The following is a 19,542-nucleotide window of genomic DNA, read 5'->3' as shown; positions in this document are numbered from 1 at the left end:
CTGCCGACACGGCCTGACTATCCCATGGCGCCCACCTGGGAGAGAGCCCAGGTCACCAGGTCACCCTGCGGGGCAACCACAGCTCATGGGGGTCCGGGCCTTGCCCCTGGCCATCCGTGAGCCCAGGGCTACAGCCTCCAACATGTGATCTGGGGCCAGGAAAGGAGGGGGTCTCCAAATCCTGGGGCCAAGGAGGAAATTTACTACTCAGTGGTCTTCAAAGATCATTTCAAAACATAAAAAAAACTACACGTGACTGAAACACGCATGTGGTTTGACCCACGAGACCCAGCGGCAGGAAGTCCTACACCAGGAAGGGTGTACACCCCATGCAGGCACGCCCTCAAGAGGGAAAGGCATCTGAAAGAAGGGGGGTGACTGCAGAGGCAGCCCCAACGCCAAGAAGTGGAAACGAGAAGAGGGGAGTCTAGCCACCCGCCAGCCCTGCCCGTCCGCCTGCGAGCCCCAGGGCAGGCGCCCCACCACTTCAGGGCATCTCTGAGAAGACGGGCATAGGCGATGTGCTCGCTAAGGGGCTCGCAGGGGGTGCGGCTGGCCTGTGCTTTCTACTCGCCGCACAGAGCGACAGAACAGCCAGCGTGGAGAACAGACGTGCAGGCGTGGGGACAGCAGAGCTGCACTGTGGAGCGAGAAGGTCGAGGTGCTGCGGGAAGGGCCACCTACCTTGCGGATCTGGTTGGTTGTCAGCATGATGACGTCGGTCCCTTCGTGAAAGCACTGAGAAGCAGCGAGGTAGCCGATGCGCTGTCGAGGGGAACATCGAAGGCGTCAGAGGTGAGACGGGAACCACGCCCCTCGGGGCAGCTCCAGCCCCTCTTGAGCTGCTGCCAAGCCAACCCCCAGGCCCGGCAGCAACACCCCGCAGCCTGGCCCCAGGGGCACAGGTGGGTGGGCGCTGGGAATCCATTCATGAACCAAGACAGGGGTCTTAGTCTGACCCCGGCAGGGACCCGCAGGCGGGCGCTCAGGGCTGGCAGCAGCCTTAGCCTCAGCTGCCCAGCGGTGGACGGGCCCACCGAAAACTGAGCCAACTCAGGAAAATTACAGAATACCCACCAATGGGCCATGGGTGTGGAAAAGCACTTTTCAGAACGTTTACTAAAACGGGAGACATGCTTATGTCATGAGATCAAGGGAGGAGAAAGCAATGTCACAAACTGCTCCCAAACAATGGGACCCCTGAGGCACAGAGAATAAGGGCTCAGAAAATGACTAAGAGGCACCGGGACAGGTGACAAGGTGGCCTCTGAGTGGGATGATCAGTGTTTGCTTGGCTTTTTTGAGGAAGATTAGCTCTGAGCCAAGATCTGCTGCCAATCCTCCTCTTTTTGCTGAGGAAGACTGGCCCTGAGCTCACATCCATGCTCATCTTCCTCTACTTTACATGTGGGACACCTGTCACAGCATGGCTTGCCAAGCGGTGCGTAGATCCGCACCCAGGATCCGAACCAGCGAACCCTGGGCCGCTGAAGCAGAGCGTACGAACCTAGCCACTGTGCCACCGGGCCCAGGCCCCCCTCCTTGTTTTTTTTAAAGAGTTACAAATTTATTTTAATTGGTATTAAAGATATATATAACCAATCCTACAAACCCATAATTTCACGGACATTACTTAAGATTGAAAAAAAAGCGTTATGTAAACAGTATGAATAAACAACTTGACGAAAGCTGTAAAGGGGACATTTGGCTCCAGCCTGGCGGGACCAGGTCACCAGTGCTTTTCCTGTTGTTTTTCACGGCTGGGCCTCTGGCCTCAGGATGGGCTGCAGTGATATCCGGGGATGCCCCACTTCCACCAGGGACCCCCCAGCCGCCTCCCGCCCCAACAGCACGGGGTTTGGGACCCACAGCAGGCTCCTCCACGCACCTTGAATGTGAACTTGGAGGCGCTCATCACTTCTATGATGTTGAAGGCGGCCCAGCTGATGTCGTATCCCAACATCTGTAACTGCAGAGGAGCGAGGCACAGTGACTACCTCACGAGCCAAAGCTGAAGCCAGAGCACGCAACGTCCCGTCACGGCACGCGGAGAACGGGCGCCACCCGCATGCCCAATACGCGGGCTTCACCAACACACGCCCTGGCGCAGGGCCCTTCTTCTGACAAGCTAGTCTCCACGTTAAGACACAGAGACAGGTCAAGAACAAACACTTCAGAAGGATAAACGCCTGCGGCCGAGGTCCCAGAGCTCACACGCACTGGTTAAAACCCCACAACCGTTGCCAATCACTCCTCCTAGACGTTACGCCGCGACGGGACCTCTGGCAAGCCCTTGTCGCCCTCCCCAACCAGGAAGAAAGCCCTGAAGGGGACAGCCCAGCCGGCTCAGGGCTGAGCCCCACCCGCTGGCTTCTGCGGTCCAGCCCGCGTGGGAGCTGAGATGCGGGGGGCACTCCCACCAGCCTCCGCGTGGGAAAGGGCCCCACAGGACCCAGGCCGGCTGGACGGAGGGCTCCACCAGGCCCTGCGCATGTGGTCGTCACGGCTCGCCTCTCCCTCGACTCTAAGGCCTGTGCCGGGAGCTGATGGCGTCAATCAACACCTCGTGGGTGGACAGATGGACAAATGGGTGGCGGGACAGACGGATGGGCAAACAGATGGACAGACAGATAGACAAATGGATGGGGAGAGACAGACGGATGGAGGGATGCGGCATGGCAGCGGGCGTGGCCCTGCGGTGCCCCCTGGGCAACCACCACAGTACTCACGTAGGTCAGCTTGCAGACGGCGTTGGCTTTCACCGCGATGTTGTCCTGCTTCAGCTCCTGCTTGATCTCATCAATGCACTGAGAGATGTATTTTGCCTAAAAGGAAAAAAGAGAAATTGAGAAACTGCAAGTAGCTGGCTAAAACAGTTAAGAATAATCTCTTCAGAAAGAAGCCAGACACAGAAGGCCACGCAGTGTACGGTTCCACGTCTCTGAAACGTCCAGCAGGCGCAGATGCAGAGACGGACAGTGCATGCGTGCAGTCAGGGCCAGGGAGGGGGCGGGGCAGTGGCTGCTGATGGGGCTGCTTTTTGGGGTGAGGAACGCGTTCTAAGACTGACTGGGGCGATGGTCGCGTGACTCTCTAAATCTACGAAAACCTCTGAGCTGTACACTTTAAATGCGTGACTGCACGGCAGGCGAACCATGTCCAACAGAGCTGCTGCTGAAAAGCCAGGGGCCGCCCCGGGGCCGAGCGGCTGGCTTCATGAGCTCCACTGCGGCGGCCCAGGGTTTCGCCGGTTCAGATCCTGGGCGCGGACGTGGCGCCCCACATGCCACAACCAGAGGCACCTACAACTAAAATATACAACTGCGTACCCGGGGGCTTTGGGGAGAAGAAAAAAAGAAGACTGGCAACAGATGTTAGTGCAGGTGCCAATCTTTAAAAAAATGAAATAAATAAAGGGCCATCAGTAGGACAGGACAGCAGGAATCCTGCAGGATCGTCCTCCCGGAGGGGCAGGGAGGTCGTGAAGTGGGGAGGAGGAAGACGCACGCCGAAGCAGCCACATGGAGGTCTGTCCTTCTGGCTTCTCGACTTGAGTGCGTATCTGATGTTTGCTAAACTGAAAAGTTTTAAAAACAACAACAAAAATAACCGTTTCAACACAGAATATTAAGACATGGAAATTTTCTCAGTCCTCCAGTTTCGCCTTTTAACAAACTGCAAATGAGAGAAGGTACAAGGCTGGGAAGACATGCCCACGTCTTACTGCCCGAAGGCTCGTCCCTCGAACTGTCTGAGTCACAGCTCTCGTGTGTGACCACGGGGTGGCTGGTCTACCTCAACCCCACGCTGCCACAACACATGGGGCCCAGACTGACATGCACCCCTGCAGGCCAGCGGCTCCCACTTCTCCAACAAGAAGGGCTGCAGCCAGGTGGCGGCCACCAACCTTCCCTGCACCTCCAGTCACAGGATGACCTGGGGCCTCCCCAGGGTGACAGGCGACTTCGGGATCCTCTTCCAACTCCTCCTTTTGCTCAAGACAACAGAGTGCGTGAGGATGCTTCCCGCGTGCCGGGTGCCCTTCCCAGTACTTTATAGAACCCACTCATTTGATCCTCAGCACCGTGTCCCCAGGTGACAGGAGTACACCAGCCCAGGTAGGCGGAGCCTTTTGCAGTCCCTGCGGCATCCTGCACTCACAGCACACGCGTAGCAGTCCCTTGGCTGGACCCCCCAAAACCTGCCGCCACACTGTAATTCAGCGCACCCGAGAGTCCTGGGAGGGGAGAGCTTGCAGGGGAGCCCCAGACCACCAGTCTGCTGGGGCCAGAGGCAAAGACTCCACGAGGGGAGGGAGTGCCAGGCCCCTGTGCCTCTCGCTCGCTCTGGGGTTGGGGCCACCCAGGAACAGTGTTGACGCACATATAGCCCAGGCAGGCCAGCTGGTGCTGGCCCTCGGGCCGTGACTGGGGGCTGGGGCACAGACGAGGAGCCAGGCTGGGGGAAGATCGGCGTGAGCAGCCCACCCTGCCTTCAGGGCCACAGGCACCAGTGCCTCCCAGGACACCACCCACAGTGGGCTGCCCGCACCAAGGGCCTGGCATCCGTGCCCAACGGCCACCTCAAGGGCTCCTCTGAGGCTGACGCCCACGCTGTTCAACATCAAGCTCTCCGGGCCCTCTCTGAGCCATCTCCGGCGGCCTCTCCCGCAGCCGGGGCGCTAGCTGGGTGCGGTTCCCGCCGCCTTCTCCCTGTGTGCAGTCCATGACACGAGCAGCGCCTCCTTCCGTCTCCACCACGTGTGCATGGACCACGTCGTGTTTATCCATTCACCAGCGGATGCGTACTTTTCGGCTTGCGTGAATCACACTGCACGGACATGCTGCTGTGTACAGGTGTCTGCGTGGACAAACGTTTTCAATTCTCTCGGGTTTCCTCGCTAATTCAGCACGTGTACTAAACCAGCATTCAAACAGGTCTGACTGGAAGCAGTACTGAGACACGGGGCCCAAAGCAACTGATGTCCCCTCTGGGAGCAGCAGGGCACAAGGCTTCTAGCCCTTCTGCCCCAAAGACACACAGAGATGTCACCACAGCAGCCCAAAGAGAACCCAAACCTGCTCATGAGGTGAGTAGTCACCACGGGGTTCAGAGCGAGTCTGTCCAGGCGATGCCCCAGGCCCACATGCACCTGGCACCCCACAAGGCACGAGCAGCTCCCTCCACCATCTGAGAAGAGCGACAAGTGAGAACCCGCCCAGCTGTCCACCCAGTGGCAGGATTCAATGGTCCCCCTGCCACGCTGTCCAAAAGTGGCCGCCTCCCCAAAGACCAGGGTGGCAAGCACGGCCAGTGGAGTCCTGCTCCAAGTGCCCTGCACACTGACCTCCACTGCACACACATCCTCCATCTAACATGTCACCCCGGACCATACCCCGACCGGGCCCAAGACCCTTGGCCGCCCCCAGCTCGGGCTCCAGGGGAAAGAAGCCATTTGAGCACTCTCTCAGCCACAGAATATTTTATGAATATTTTATGATCGAGAGTCAGAACAATGGAACAAGCGTCACCATACCCTTCCAGCAGGCTTCAAATGACTACATCCTGCTCAGGGATCCTGGGTTCCTGGCCCTGCACACGGATGACCCCTCCCTGCACCCTGGACTGTGGCTGTTAATGATTTAAAAGCACAGAACAAAAGGACCTTCCCCGGTGCTGGAGAGACCGGCCTCACACATGGAGGCGGCATGGGAGACGGGGCAGCCACTGTGCAGGGCGGCCTGGCAGCTCCTCCAGGTCAAACAGAGTCCCGCTCCTGGGTGTCCACCCAAGAACGCTGAACACAGGTGTCTAAACAAAAACCGGGACCTGAGTGCCTGTAGCAGCATGAGTCACGACATCCCCGAAGTGGAAACCAGCCAGACGTGCCCCAGCGGATGGATGGATGAACACCACGTGCTGCGCGTGCATGTACCAGCTTCCTAGACGCCCCAGGGACACTCGCCCCAGCTTTCAGGAGGGCCGGGTGGAGTCCACTCCCGGTATGTCCGCGTAGCCCCTATGAGACCAAGCCTCCCACACAGACTGTGTTAAAATAACTTCCTGGAGGCAGCAGAGAACGAGCAGAAGCGCTGGGTCAGGGCCCGGCCTCTCGTGGGTTTTCCCTGAGCGCCATGCGAGTAGCTGAGACTAAGATAGGAGGGAGACCTGGGAACAATTAGCTTCAACAACCAGAGAGCAGAGACTGGGTGAAGACAGCCGCTGGAAAATGAGGAGGGAAATCCCAAAGAAGGGAGAGTTGGAGGGTACCCATGTTGTGCATATAAACTCAGCCCAAACCTCAGGCCGACCCCAGAACTGCGCATGCACGGGCATGATCCCTCAGGGCCTCGCTAAAGCTAAAAGAACCACACTGCAGCTTGCCCACTGCAGGAGAGGCAGAGCCAGACTTCCAGACGAGCTCACTGCCCCTAAAGGAAACGCTCCCCCTACAAAACCACCCTCCTCAGAGGACGTAACAGAACCCAGATTCTCCACACTGCGCCAGTGGCGATGCCCAGAATACAACCCCAAATTACTCAAAATGACAAGCCGAAAAACATAATCTCCATTCAAGAAAAAAAGACAACTAACGAAGACGGGCACTCAGATAACCCAGATGACGGAATTAACACACAAAGATTTCAGCCCAGCAGCTGAAACCATGCTCTTATGGACTAAAAAGAAAATACGCACATAATGAACGAACAGAGAGGAAATCTCAGCAGAGAAAGGAAAGTGACGTGAAACAACCACACAGAACTCTAGAACTGGAAAATAATTTTCAAAATCAAACATTCACTGGATGGACTGAACAGCGTATTGGAGACGAGACGAGACAGTCAGGGATTTGAGGTGGAACAATAGGAAATCACGCAGTCTGGAGGAGAGGAAAGTTGGGAAAAAAAATGAACAGCCTCCGGAACCGCAGGACACGCCAAGGGTGCAACACACATGTAACTGGGGGCCAGGACGGAGGAAATGTCTGGGGGACTAACAGCTGAAACATTCCCGAACTGGGTGACAGACACAGATTCACAGATTCAAGCAGCTCAGCACCCCAACAGGAAACAGAAAAGCACGCTCAGACACACGGCAGCCAAACGCCACCAACCGAAAATACAGAGGAAAATCTTAAAAGCAGCCAGAGGAAAACACACCCTACACACCCGCAGACAGCAAGGGCCACACGGCAGCTGACTTACGCCCAGAATCAACAGAGGCCACCGGACGCGGAAGAAACTACTGAGCCAGAGCCCTCTCTCCAGAGAAAACATCCCTCAGGAAGGCAGGCAGCGCAGCAGAAGCTGAGGACGCCCGCCCTGCGCTCAGAGCTTTCGCCGACCCGGGGACAGACCAGAGCCCCAGGAAGCGACGGCCTCAGGAAGGTCCGCCCGGACTTCAGTTTCTAGGCATAAAACAAGTGCTCGGGCTCATGGCTCCCACACACAAGAAAAGGGTGGAAAGAATTATAAAAGACACGAAATAATGTTTTGTACTCCCTTGGGAGCGCTTAAATGTTCATCTAAAACAGTCATGTGAAGTTGAAGTAAGGAAAGGGGCAGAGAGCGGTGACATTAATCTTTTATTTACACACAGCGCTGCTAAGAAAAAAGCACTTATTCCCCGTTTTACAAGAAGGAAAAGAAACTGGTCAGGGTATACCAACATGATCCAGACCCAGAAAATCCTATTAAAAACGTAAATTAGAAACACTTTAAGGTCTAAAGTATAAATGGCTACATAGCATCAACATTTTTCTTAAAAAAAGAATCACAGGTGCGAGCATGATCACGTTCTCAGACCCCCGCCCGCTCGGCGCGGGTTCACACTTCACCACGGAGCTGCGAGGCCGCTTCACTGCTCCAGAGTTTAATTTAGAACAAAGGGTCCAAAGTCCCTCCCAGGGTGACTCCCCAGGGACACAACAACATGGCAGTTCTGGCCCGCCTGCTCAGCAGAATGCCCCAGGACACTCTTTAAAGAAAACCCCAGATTCCCGGGCCCTCCCCAGCCCAGTGGAGCTATCTTCACGCCCGCGCTGCTGCCAGGGCAGGGCGAGCTCACAGCCACCGACCTGGCCCGGGCTCGACAGCTTCTGTAAGGAGCAGGTCAGGTTCACAGCAAGACCGAGCGAAACGCAGAGGTTCCCTGCCCCCACACACGCACAGCCTCCCCCACTCTCAACACCCTGAGAGGGACATTTGTTACAATACTCGAAGCAACAGGGACACATCGTTATCACTCAAGGTCCACAGGCGACGCCAGGGCTCACGCCCTGCGTTCTACGTTCTGTGGGTTTGGACGAATGTACGACGACAATATCCACCATTACAGCATCATACAGAGCAGCGTCACTGCCCTGAAGGTCCCCTGTACCTCACCATTCCTCCCCCCTCAACCCCTGCCAACCACGCATCTTCTCAGCGTCTCCACAGTCTCGCCTCTTCCAGAACGTCCGAGGGTTGGAGTCACACGGTGGGGCCTCCTCAGATGCGCTTCCTTCACTTCACAATGTACACCCCGTCTTTTCACGGCTTGACGACAGCTCAGTTCTTAGCGCTGAATGGCGCCCCACATCTACTATCCCTCCACCTCCTGAAGGACATCCCCACCGCCTCATCCCCGCCATTTCCAAGAGGTTCCCTCTGGACTGCCCCAAACCTCCAGTCCTGTGCGCGCCCAGAGCTGCCCGCGGGCTGGGCTGAGCTCCATGCTGGCAGCAGCCCCCACTGACTCCGGGCTCAGGACTCGAGCCCACACCCCCCTGCTCAGGAGCACAACCCCGGCGGCCCTCAGGCCTTCAGGGGCTCCGGGCGGTGGAGACCGCCGGGGCCGGCGTGCAAGGCATGGCCTCGTGATGGGTCTCAGTCAGTCAGCGTTTCCAAGGCATTCGAATCTCAGACCAGGAAAATGTCACCAGTCGTCACGATAACTGGGGCAGGGAGGGGACCCCTAGTTAACATATGTATCTTGCCAAGAATAACCCAGTCACCAACTATGATCACCATCACTTCAACAAGAAAACACATTTTAACCCCAAAAAGTAGGAAAGTCAGTGTTGAGATGAAAGAAGTTGCACTGACTACATCTGTGCATGACCAACGACCCAGGACTGTTCTCACTTCCTCTGTGCCTCAGACAGGCTCAAACAACCCTGTGGCAGGAGGAGCCCCGGCCCCCTGGAGAAGCACAAGGCTGAAGGCCCACACCGTCAAGATCGACTGCGAGTCCAGGAATCAAGCAGCGAGGGTCCGGTGCAAGGAGAGACACGCTGACCGACGGGCCAGGGCAGGAGCCCGAGCGCCCCGTGCAGGACTGCCCGGCCCAGAGCGCCCCCGCTCAGTCCTGCCCAGCTCCCACCGCCTGCAGTCAGCCCCGAGACCCTGTGCAGACACATCAAGGAGCTCTTGACAGCCACTTACGGTCTTTCCCGTCACCCCCGGTTCACAATGGACACCCACGAGGGGGCCCAGCCCACCGAAGGGGTGGGAACACTGTTAACAAGCCTTTGACTGCAATTCACACAGACACAAGTAGATTAGTGGGGGCTGGGGCTGGGGTGGGGGACTGGAGCACCTACGTGGGCACAGGGTTTTCTTTCGCCGTGACAGAAATGTTCTAAAGTTAGGCTGTGCTGATAGCTGTACACTTTTGTAAACACACTAAAATTCACTGAACTCCAAGCTTAAAGCAAGTGGATATTACGGTACGTAATTACATCTCGATAAAACCGTGTACAGAAAAAACCACCCTGGCTGGACCAGAATCGCCAGCTGATGCTCCACACGTGACCTGCTGGCCCCTCCTCCGGCAGTGGGCGACAGCAGTCCGGAGACCCCGGCCCAGCTCCTCAAGCACCCCCTCAGCCAGCTTCAGGGCCTGAGTTGCTGTGCTGAAAAAACATCTGCCCGGTGGACTCATGCGGAGGCAGGAGGTGACCTCACCCAGGGTCCCACCAGCAGTGGGCGGTGGCGCCAGAAGCTTGCCTCCAGGCACAAGTGGGCTGCCCAGCACTGGCTGCCCGACAAGGACAGGAGCAAAGGTGCGTGGCTTGGTACGTGGCCTGTGTCAGTGGCTTTGGGAAAGCCAAGACTAGGAGGGTCAGCGAGGTTCCACCCAGATGGCGAGGCCAGGAGCGCCTGTCATCTCTGTGCCACCGCAGGGCAGAGTCCAGGACTTAGTCATGGATGAGCCATGGGGGGGAGGCAGCAGGCAAGCCTCAGACTCCCCAACCATCAACCTCTCACCCTACCCCTACCCTCCTGGAGAAGGGTTCTCCGTGGGGGTGACCATGCCGCCCAGGGGACACTGCGTGACGTCTGGAAAGGTTTGTGATTGTCATGACTGAGGGTGCTCTTTGCATCGAGTAGGTGGGGCCAGGGATGCTGCTCCACACCCCTCAGTGCCCAGGACAGCCCCCCACAGAGAATGACCCGGCCCCGATGCCACCGTGCGGAGACAGGCCCTGGCCTAGAGCACACCTAGGCCACCACGCCTTCCTTTCCTCAACCCCTCCTGGGCTCTGCCAAGCGCTGTGCGCACAACCATCCCCAGGAAGCTGGTTACGAAGGCAGACACGACCCCGACCCCATTACACAGACCCCCTCCCCAGCTGTCCTCATAGCTGCCCCCACCCACGGCCTGGCCACACACTCCGCCCTGGGCCTGGAGGGTGCCCTTTCTACAAACGCCCACAAGTCAGTAAGCCAGACAAAGAGAAAGAGGCCACAGCCCTGAAGAGAAGATCCGGCTTCATGAAGGACGCACACGGCCACCACGCCAGGGAAAGCGTGCCCAGCCACACTCCTAACGGGGACGGGAAATGCCAGTTCTGCCATGCCGCGGGGCACGGGGGCCTTCACAGCGGCTGAGGGGATGGAAGCGGAATGAGCCACTTGGTGGGCAGGCGACACGATCCTGCACGGCTGCGGCTCCCCGCCCCACTGCAGCAGCTCCACTCCCGCAGAAGGCCATTCAGACAGGGGCCCCAGTCTGGAACTAACCCCAATACCAGCACCGCTGATCGGACAAACAGAAGGTGGTGTAGACAGACAGCAGGACGCTGGCAGTAACGCAAGGAGCCGGCTCCAGCGCGCGCCTGCAGCAGGGAGCGGAGGAAGCCAGACAGGAGAAAGCCAGACAGGAGAATGAGGCTTCCAGCACAAGCAGGGCAGACCATTTAGGGACACGCTCCAAAGCAAGGCAGTACCCTGGGAGAAGGCAAGACAATGCACCGAGCTGTGTGATGCGCCCTGCACCGTGTGCTTCCTGATTAACGAGGAGAACACACGTGCCTGGACGCGCCCTCCGGCTCTGTCCAGGAAGAACACACTTCCTCTGTCACTCTCACTGCTGGTGGTGAGAGGGGTGGGGGGTCATTCCCACACCGACCAACTCTGCGACCCCAGCCGGGTGTCGTACAATCAACTCAGTTCTGACACTCTGCCCGGAGTCAGCACAGACCCCACAGCTTAAAGGCTCAGTCCTACGGGACGCCCCACTTCAGACGCCAATCGCAAGTCCAGGTTGTCACCTCGGCTTCTGACCAACGACCATAAATCCGGGTTCCCGCGAACCCCGCTCCTTGCATTTGAGTAATTTGCTAGAGCGGCTCATAGAACCCAGGAAGCAGCCACTCACGTTTACCAGCTACTACACAATAAAGGGTACGACAAAGCACACAGGTGAGCAGCTGGATGGAGACGTCTAGGAGAGCCCCAAGCAAGGAGCTTCCGTCCTTGTGGAGCTGGAGTGCGCCACCCTCCCGGCACACAGACGCTTTGACGGACCAAGAACCTCCCCGAGCCCCACAGTTCAGCGTTTCCATGGAGGCGTCACCACACAGGCGTGATCCATCATTAACCCCATCTCCAGCCCCTCTCCCCTTGCTAGGAAAGTGGGGGGCGGGGTGAGTGCCAAGCTTCAAACCACGGCCTGGTCTTTCTGGTGACCAGTCCCCAGCCAGGAGCCACCCAAAGTTGTCTCATTAGAACAAATGACGCTCCTAGCACCCAGGAAATCCCATGTGATTTCAGAGCTCAGTGTCAGGAATTGTGGACAGAGACAAAATACACGAACAAGGATGCTCCTAGTACCTTTGCTGCTGAGGAAATTACGAAGGTTTTATGAGCTCTGTGCCAGAAACCAGGGACAAAGGCCAAAATATATATTTCCTATTATATCACAATATCACAGGGTCCAACAACACGGTGACAATGTGGGGTACAAGAGGTGCCTAGATGAAAGGGAGAGCATTAGGGAATTCTGGGAGATTTTTCTTATCAATTTGGGTCAGTCCTGCCCCCAGGGGACACTGGTGATGTATGGGGACATCTGTGGCTGTCACACTGGGGGTGCTCCTGGCATCGAGTGGGTGGGGCCAGGGATGCTGCTCAACCCCCCACAGCGCCCAGGACGGCTCTGACGTCAGCAGTGCCGAGGGGGAAAGGCTGTGATTTAGGGAATGACCCATGTTATTAAAGTAAAGAACAAAACTCACTTCAAACTTAACATCTTTATTCTCCTCAGAAGTCGTTAAAATAAAAGGAATCTACACAAAGAGCCAAAAGCTCCGGGTGCCCACCCTGTGCAGACGCCATTCGTGCTTCGGTAACGGTCCAGCCAGTGGACCGCAGCCCTGCACACGCCTCACAGCCCGCGGGGACCACACCTCCAGCGCCAGGGGAACCCCAGGATGGTGCCGCTTCTGAGACCAGAAGCGACAGAACATCAGCACTTCCCTACGGTCCAATCTTAAACGCAGACCATGCCCAACCTCAGAATATTACTCTGCACGACTAAACTACGGAGTTCAGAAACGCCAGGTAAGTGGTTGGAAATGCTCATACCCGAGCGAAAACACTCGGACGCTCCCCAAACGCTAAGATAAGTGTGGAGGGCTGTGCGCCACAGAACGAACTCCCCGACGGAAGAGAAGACGCTGGAAGCCACGCAGATGCCCGTCTAGGGGGAGCAGCTCAAGAAACGACGTGCACCCACCCTGGAGAGGCGTCTGGAACGCCCCGGGGGGCTTTGATGCTGGTGCCCGTCACACACGGAGCTGTCGGCGGGGACTCCTCCTCCAACAGGCGAGGCCTCCATGCAATCCTGAGGGCCGCTCAGAGTCGCCCACCACTTCCACGCTCAGAGCAAAACCTCAAAGCGTCTGCACCAAACTGATGTAGACAGTTTCCCTTTTTACTTAATAAACCCTGAGCTTATTACAAAAAGTTATGGGCATAACTTGTAATTTAAAGAGACTCAAAGAAAACGCTTCCCCCGAAATACGAAAACTACCTGCAAGAATTAAATAAATAAAAAAATAAAAGTCACTTGGCTCTTTTTCCTAGTCACAGCCAAGTTTTAGAAACAAGGATTCGCAAGGGGAAATCCTCCTCCTACCTGCCAACATTACCCATGCTGTTATCCTAAGGATTAAAACAACCTCAAGCACCCAGAAACGTGTGAATTAGACCACTATTTCTCAAACTTTTTGACTCATTTTATGAAATATGTTTTCCCTGGTAACCCAACACACATGCACGCACACATTCAGATGCCATCAGCCGAAATCAGAGTTTCAAGAAGCAACAGTTGGTCTGCAAGCGTGCAATCTGGGATTTTCTAGTTTCTTCTTTTTTTTTTTTTAACATAATCCATTAAACTGAATTCACAACCCAGGAAGGGGTCACAGGCTGAGGTGCGGACACAGTTAAGGAGACAATTTCGAGGGTGCTCAGCGTTACGTCACTGGCTGCATCCTCCTAAGCACCCGGTGAGGTGGGGAGGTGGCTGTCGCCCCACTTTACACGGGGGGCTCTCCCCAGGTCACCCAGTCAAACAGGCCCGAGAACCTGGACTCAGGTCCCCCAGAGTTCACGCCAACGACTCCCACTAAAGCACGCTGCCTTTCCACGTGGCTGTGAAGTCACTACTCGGCCTCCCTTCCACGAGGCCACACACGACTTCTCAGCTAACATCTGTGTACAAAGCAAACTCTGGGGAAACTTGACCACTGCAGACACTGCGGCCTGTCAGAACCCCGTGGGGTGCGCCGGGCGGGCGGACGGAAAGGGCCTACTCCACAGAGAGCCAGGGACCAGAAGAGGGCTTCAACCATCCGTCACCTGCTCGCTCCCACAGGGACGGAGATGGACATCTGGAGTCAGAAGTTACACCCCATTAAGGAGCCTCCAGACCGTGACGGTCCGCTGATGAGGAAACCACGGCACCCAGATGCCACATCCTGCTGGGAATCGACTGCCATCAGGCCAAGGGCAGGGCCCACGCGGGCACCCGGCCTTGAGGACGCCCAGCACCAGCCTCTCCCACCTCCAGAACCCCCGCCTAACGGGCCCCAAGCCCGTGGAGATGGCGCCACTAACTCCCACCCATTCCAAACAAACAGACCACGGCTCAGGGCACTGCCCAGTGGCAACGCGCAGCCCCCTAAAACGCCAGGCGCCCTAATTGGAGCGTGCCTTTCCCCACTGGGAAGACCCTGCAGCCTGTCCTCAGAACCCGGGACCAGGCTGCTCACTGACATCTGCTAACGGAGGAGGGGGGAATCAGGAGGCCAGCCAGCGCAGGAAAAGAAACCTGCGGATGCAGACACGCCCCAAATTCACTTAGCCACGTGCAGCAGACAAAATCCAGGCCAATCAGCTCCTCTTCCAACTCAGAAAGCCACTGAAGAGCAGGACACTGAAACCGACACGCTGGCCAGGCCTCCAACGGGATGGAACACCCAGGTGCAGCCAGAGAGGCGAAGGGGAGGGAGTGAACTGAAACATCCTCACTACTTTCCAGCGAGGTCACACCCCTTCCAAAACAGTGCCAGAGAGCGGGAGGGACTCAGGCTCCCAGCAGAGGCAATTGGGCCCCCCCCCCCCCAGCATCGGGTGTGGGACCTGCAGCATCCCCAGCAGCCACTTCCTCAGGGCAGCCGCTCCCTGCAGGAGGGGCGGCTGGCCCTAAGGCTCCCATTGTCGGAGTGCGGGCTTCGGTCTCCTCCACGAAGCCCGCAGCCTGGTGGCCACTAACTGCCCCCATTCCTCCTAAATCTAGGTCACAGGTTGGGGGCAGCGGAAAAACAAGGAAACGGTGCCCACAGTTACAATTTTACTTCTGGAAAACCCGTCCCTCGCCCTGGCTTTCGGGTTCCTAGTTGAAGTCGGCTTCCCTATTCCAGGACCCCTGAGCGGCTTCCTTATTTTGAATGAAGACACCCGCTGCCTCCGCGTCCTCCTCGAGGGAGGCGGCCCCACCTTCCCGGGGACTCGGGCCCGGGCCCAGGCCCCGGGGAGAGACCTGGACACACGCTCATCCCATACGGGGTTCCTCCGGGGGCGGCCCGCGGAGAAGAGGGCCCCGCACCCAGGAGGCCTGGGGCGGGGCCGGGGGCCGTGCATTTGAACAGCTGATCCAAAAACGGCCTCCAGGTTGGAGGGCCGCCGTTCGGGGGGACCTGCGTGCGAAATCTCTTCCGGAGCCACCCGCGGGCAAGGGGAGGGGGAGGCGGGCGCCATGGCCGAGCGGGTAAACTGAGGCTGCGGGAGGGAGACCACCCAGCAGCAGGGCCCGGGGCGCTGCCTTGTTAACAGTGCCCCCCAGGTGTTCCGATACATACGGGGGGCCGAGGATCGCGGCTCGGGGGCCTTCGGGGGTCTCATTTGGGGCTGCCTTGGGCCCCCGAGGGTAAACTGAGCCTCGGGGAAAAAGTGGGCGTGCGGCGGCCCAGGCAGCGGGCAGGAGGAGCTCGAGCGGGGAGCTGGGTCTCGAGGGGCGAGCCGGGGTCCGAGATCGGGGGATGGGGTCGGGGTCAGGGCCGGGGTCGGAGGTCGCAGTCAGGCCCCGCGCGGCGCGCCGGGCTCACCTCGTCCTCCTTGTGGTTGCGGATGCCGCGCACCAGGTCTTGCAGGTTCTTGTCGAACATGCGGTCGATGCTGCCCTTGACCATCTTGAGGGCCATCGCGGCGGCCGCCGCCGGGCTCGAGCCCCGGGAGGCCCGCGACCGGGCGCCGTGCGGTGGCCCGGGGGCCGCGCCTGCCGCCCGCGGAGCGCTGCACTGCCGGGCGCCGCGGCGGGGCGGGCTTCCAGGCCAGGTCGGCAGCGGTCCGGGGGCGGCGGCAGCGGCGACCGGCTCGGCAGGCCGCGCTCCCCTCTCCTCCTGCTCGCGCCGCGCCGCTGGCAAATGGCGGACAAGATGGCGGCGGGTCAGCTGACGGCGGCGCCCCGGCCCCGCGCCCCGCCCCCCGAAGCCCCCCCCCCCCCCAAAGCCCCGCCCCCCCACCTCCGGGACGCCACGTTTCCCTGACGACGCCAAGCCGTCCAATGGAGACGAGGACTACGCGCCCGTCGCCGTTTTGGCCCCGCCCACCAGGACTCAGGGCTCTTCCCTCTCATTGGTCAGTGGGCTCCGGAACTCCACCCACTTCCTCGTTCCCGTCTTTAGCCACGCCCCCCAGGAGGCCCTCTCTGCCCCGCCCCTCAACTAAGTGACAGGTGTGGGCGGGGCGCCCACGTGGAGCTTCTCAGGCAAGTTCCCGGACAAGAACCCAGCTCCGCCTTTTCTGCGTCTAAAAGCTGACGCTGCGATGAACGGATGCTGTGTCTCCTGCGCGTCTCACAGAATCCTGTATATGGACAGGACGGGGGATTAACATGCCCCTGGAGAAACTGAGGCCCGGAGCTAGGATTCCAAAGCAGTCATTCATTCAACAAACCTTTATTGAGGGTTTCCTGTGTGCCAGGCATGGCAAGTGAGCGAGAGACCCTTGGTTTCTGCCCTCCGGATACACCTTTAAGAGAATAAAGAAGCATGACACCAACTGGAATAAGATATTTGCAATGCAAATATGTGACAAAGAGCATATCCACAGTATAGCTGACTGAACAGAAAATAAAGCAGAGCGAAACAAAAATTCCAACAAATCACGAAGAAAAAGACAACCTGGTTATTAAAACGTGGCAAAAGACGAACGTGCACTCAGAAAAGAAGACATTCAGGTTCCCAATGGGTATAATGCAAAACATGCTCTATCTTATTAGTCATTAGGGAAATGTCAATTTAAACCATAATGAGATGCCTTTATACTGCTATGAGAATGGCTAAAATTGGAAACACTGACAATATCAGGTGTTGTCAGGATGTGGAGCAACTGGAACTCTCCCCTCTTACACTCTAGGCAAGAATGCAAAACTACACGGTGACAGTGGAAACCTGTCTGGCTGTGTCTTTAAAAGGTAACATATGTATACCCTATGACCCAGAAATCCCACTCTGTTCTCACCAAGAATGCATAAGTACAACCACCAAAGACTTGGACAAGAACTTCACAGTAGCTATGTTTATATTAGCCCCAAATCCAAAACAACCCAAATGTCCATCAGTGGAAAATGGATACATAGCTCGTGGAATATCCATACAGTGGAATACGATGCAGCAATGAAAAAGAACAAATGACTAATACACAGAACAAAATGTATGAACTGCACAGATACAGTGTTGAACAAAGTATGCCAAACACCAAAAAGTATACACGGTATGATTCTACTAATATGAAGTTTGATTACAAGCAAAACTAATTTATGGTGAAAGAATTAAGTAACTGGTCATAAATTTTATAACTAAACGAGGGAGAACTGGAAACTGGATGAATAAATTCTGGCATATCCATCTTATGGTTCCCGACCAGCTTTTAAAAAGAATTTGGGGGGAGGCCGGCCAGGTGGTGCAGTGGTTAAGTTTGCACGTTCTGCTTCTTGGTGGCCCAGGGTTTGCTGGGTCGGATCCTGGGTGTGGACCTACACACCATTTGTCAAGCCATGCTGTGGTAGGCATCACACATATAAGGTAGAGGAAGATGGGCATGGATGTTAGCTCAGGGCCAGTCTTCCTCAGCAAAAAAGAGGAGGATTGGCAGCAGATGTCAGCTCAGGGCTAATCTTCCTCAAAAAAAAAAAAGAATGGTGATGGTAACTGCTATAGGAATTGCCTTCCTACCCTAAACAGCTAGAGAACCGGACAAAACATGTGAAACAATCGCTTTCAGACAGCATACAAGAGGCAGTGCAGGACGATGATCCCTGAGAGAAGGGAAATAAACAAGACGAACCCTACAATTGTGCCAGAATTCTGCCTGTAGACGATTTCCAGGCTCTAGGTCATGGAGGGGACACCCAAGAGAACATGGTGGCTTCATGAATTGAGGGGATAAAAGTGGGAGATGAGGGAGTCCAAGATGGCTAGAATTTTCAAAGCAATGCACTGGAGAGCGAGGAACTGAACTAAGAAAGAGCTCATGAATGTTCACAAGGGTCTCCTTGAGTCTTTGGCTGAAGATCAAACTGCGTGTGCATATAGTAAAGCTTGTCTAGGTCAAGCAGAGAAGAAAAGCTGGGGAAAAGACAATCCCGACAGCTCACAGTCTGGGAATACCTGTAGAAGCCAAGATAGAGAGAATTTGTTGAGTACACGGGGCATTCAGTAGAAACCCCCAGAAGATTTGTGCTTTATTGTAAGGCTAAACTAGCCCTGGAGTGAGCTCTGTTATAAACCTGTCCTCAAAGAGATTTTTAAGTCTCCAAGGCATCAAATTACTCGCAAGTAATTTTACTACCAGGCAGAAGAAATCCAATGTTCTCTAAAGATAAACAACATAAACCTGGGACTTATTAACATAAAATTCACAAGGATGAGCACTCAATAAAAATTAATAGATATGTGAAGAAGCAAGAAAATGCAACCCATAGCCATGAGAATGAAACGGGTAAAATAAATGGGCCCCAAAATTACAGAGATGAAGGAATTAGAAAAGATCATACTACAGCCACTATAAATAGGCTCAAAGATTTAAAAGACAACATGTACACAATGAATGGAGGAAAAGATTTTGTAAAAGAACCAAGTGGAACTTTTAGACCAGAAAAGTGCAATATATGAAAAAATATTCATTGCATGAAATTAGCAACAGATTAGACACTGAGCAAGAAATGATTAGTGGAATTAAAGACTTCATAATAAAAACTATCTAAAATGAATCACACAGAGAACAAGAATGCTTACAAGATAAGCAGAACCTCAGTGACCTACAGGACAATATCAGGTAACCTGACATACACGTAATTGGAGTCCTAGAAGAAAGGAGACAGAGGAAGGACAAAAAAAAATTTAAGAATAAATGGCCAAAATCTTTCCAAATATGGTGAAAATGATAAACCCACGGATCTAAGAAGCTCAATGAACACCGAGAGAGATAAATACAGAGAAAAGCACACCCAGGCATGTCATAATTAAAATGTTAGAGATCAGAGATAAAGAAAATAAAATTTGTTAACTCAGAGGAAAAAACACATATACATAGAAACAAAGGTAAGAATGACTGACATTTTTATCAGAAACAGTTCACACCCTAATGAACTAATATCTTTCGTTTATCAAATGAAACAACAACAAAAGAACATAGAAATCTGTACCCAGCAACAATATCTTTCAAAAGTGAAGGCAACATATATTTTTATTTTTTATTTTATTTTTCT

The 19,542-nt window shown here is 55.5% G+C and overlaps 1 protein-coding gene across 2 annotated transcripts in view; it reads right to left on the bottom strand.

The window, feature by feature from the left end:
* Positions 1-16,188, bottom strand: part of AP3D1 (adaptor related protein complex 3 subunit delta 1) — a 40,643-nt gene extending 24,455 nt beyond the window's left edge. For both annotated transcript variants that reach the window (XM_046684907.1, XM_046684908.1), the window contains exons 1-4: positions 15,878-16,188; positions 2,730-2,825; positions 1,889-1,969; positions 685-765 (exon numbers count right to left, since the gene is read on the bottom strand). In XM_046684907.1, coding sequence (XP_046540863.1) covers positions 685-765; positions 1,889-1,969; positions 2,730-2,825; positions 15,878-15,973 — 354 coding nt within the window. In that variant the 5' untranslated portion in view covers positions 15,974-16,188. The remainder of the gene's footprint in view (positions 1-684; positions 766-1,888; positions 1,970-2,729; positions 2,826-15,877) is intronic.
* Between the last annotated feature and the right edge of the window lie 3,354 nt (positions 16,189-19,542).

The sequence above is a fragment of the Equus quagga genome, chromosome 14 (genome assembly GCF_021613505.1).
Source record: "Equus quagga isolate Etosha38 chromosome 14, UCLA_HA_Equagga_1.0, whole genome shotgun sequence".
NCBI lineage: Eukaryota > Metazoa > Chordata > Mammalia > Perissodactyla > Equidae > Equus > Equus quagga.
Note: the sequence above shows the minus strand (reverse complement) of the source record. Positions and strands in the feature narration are given on the sequence as shown.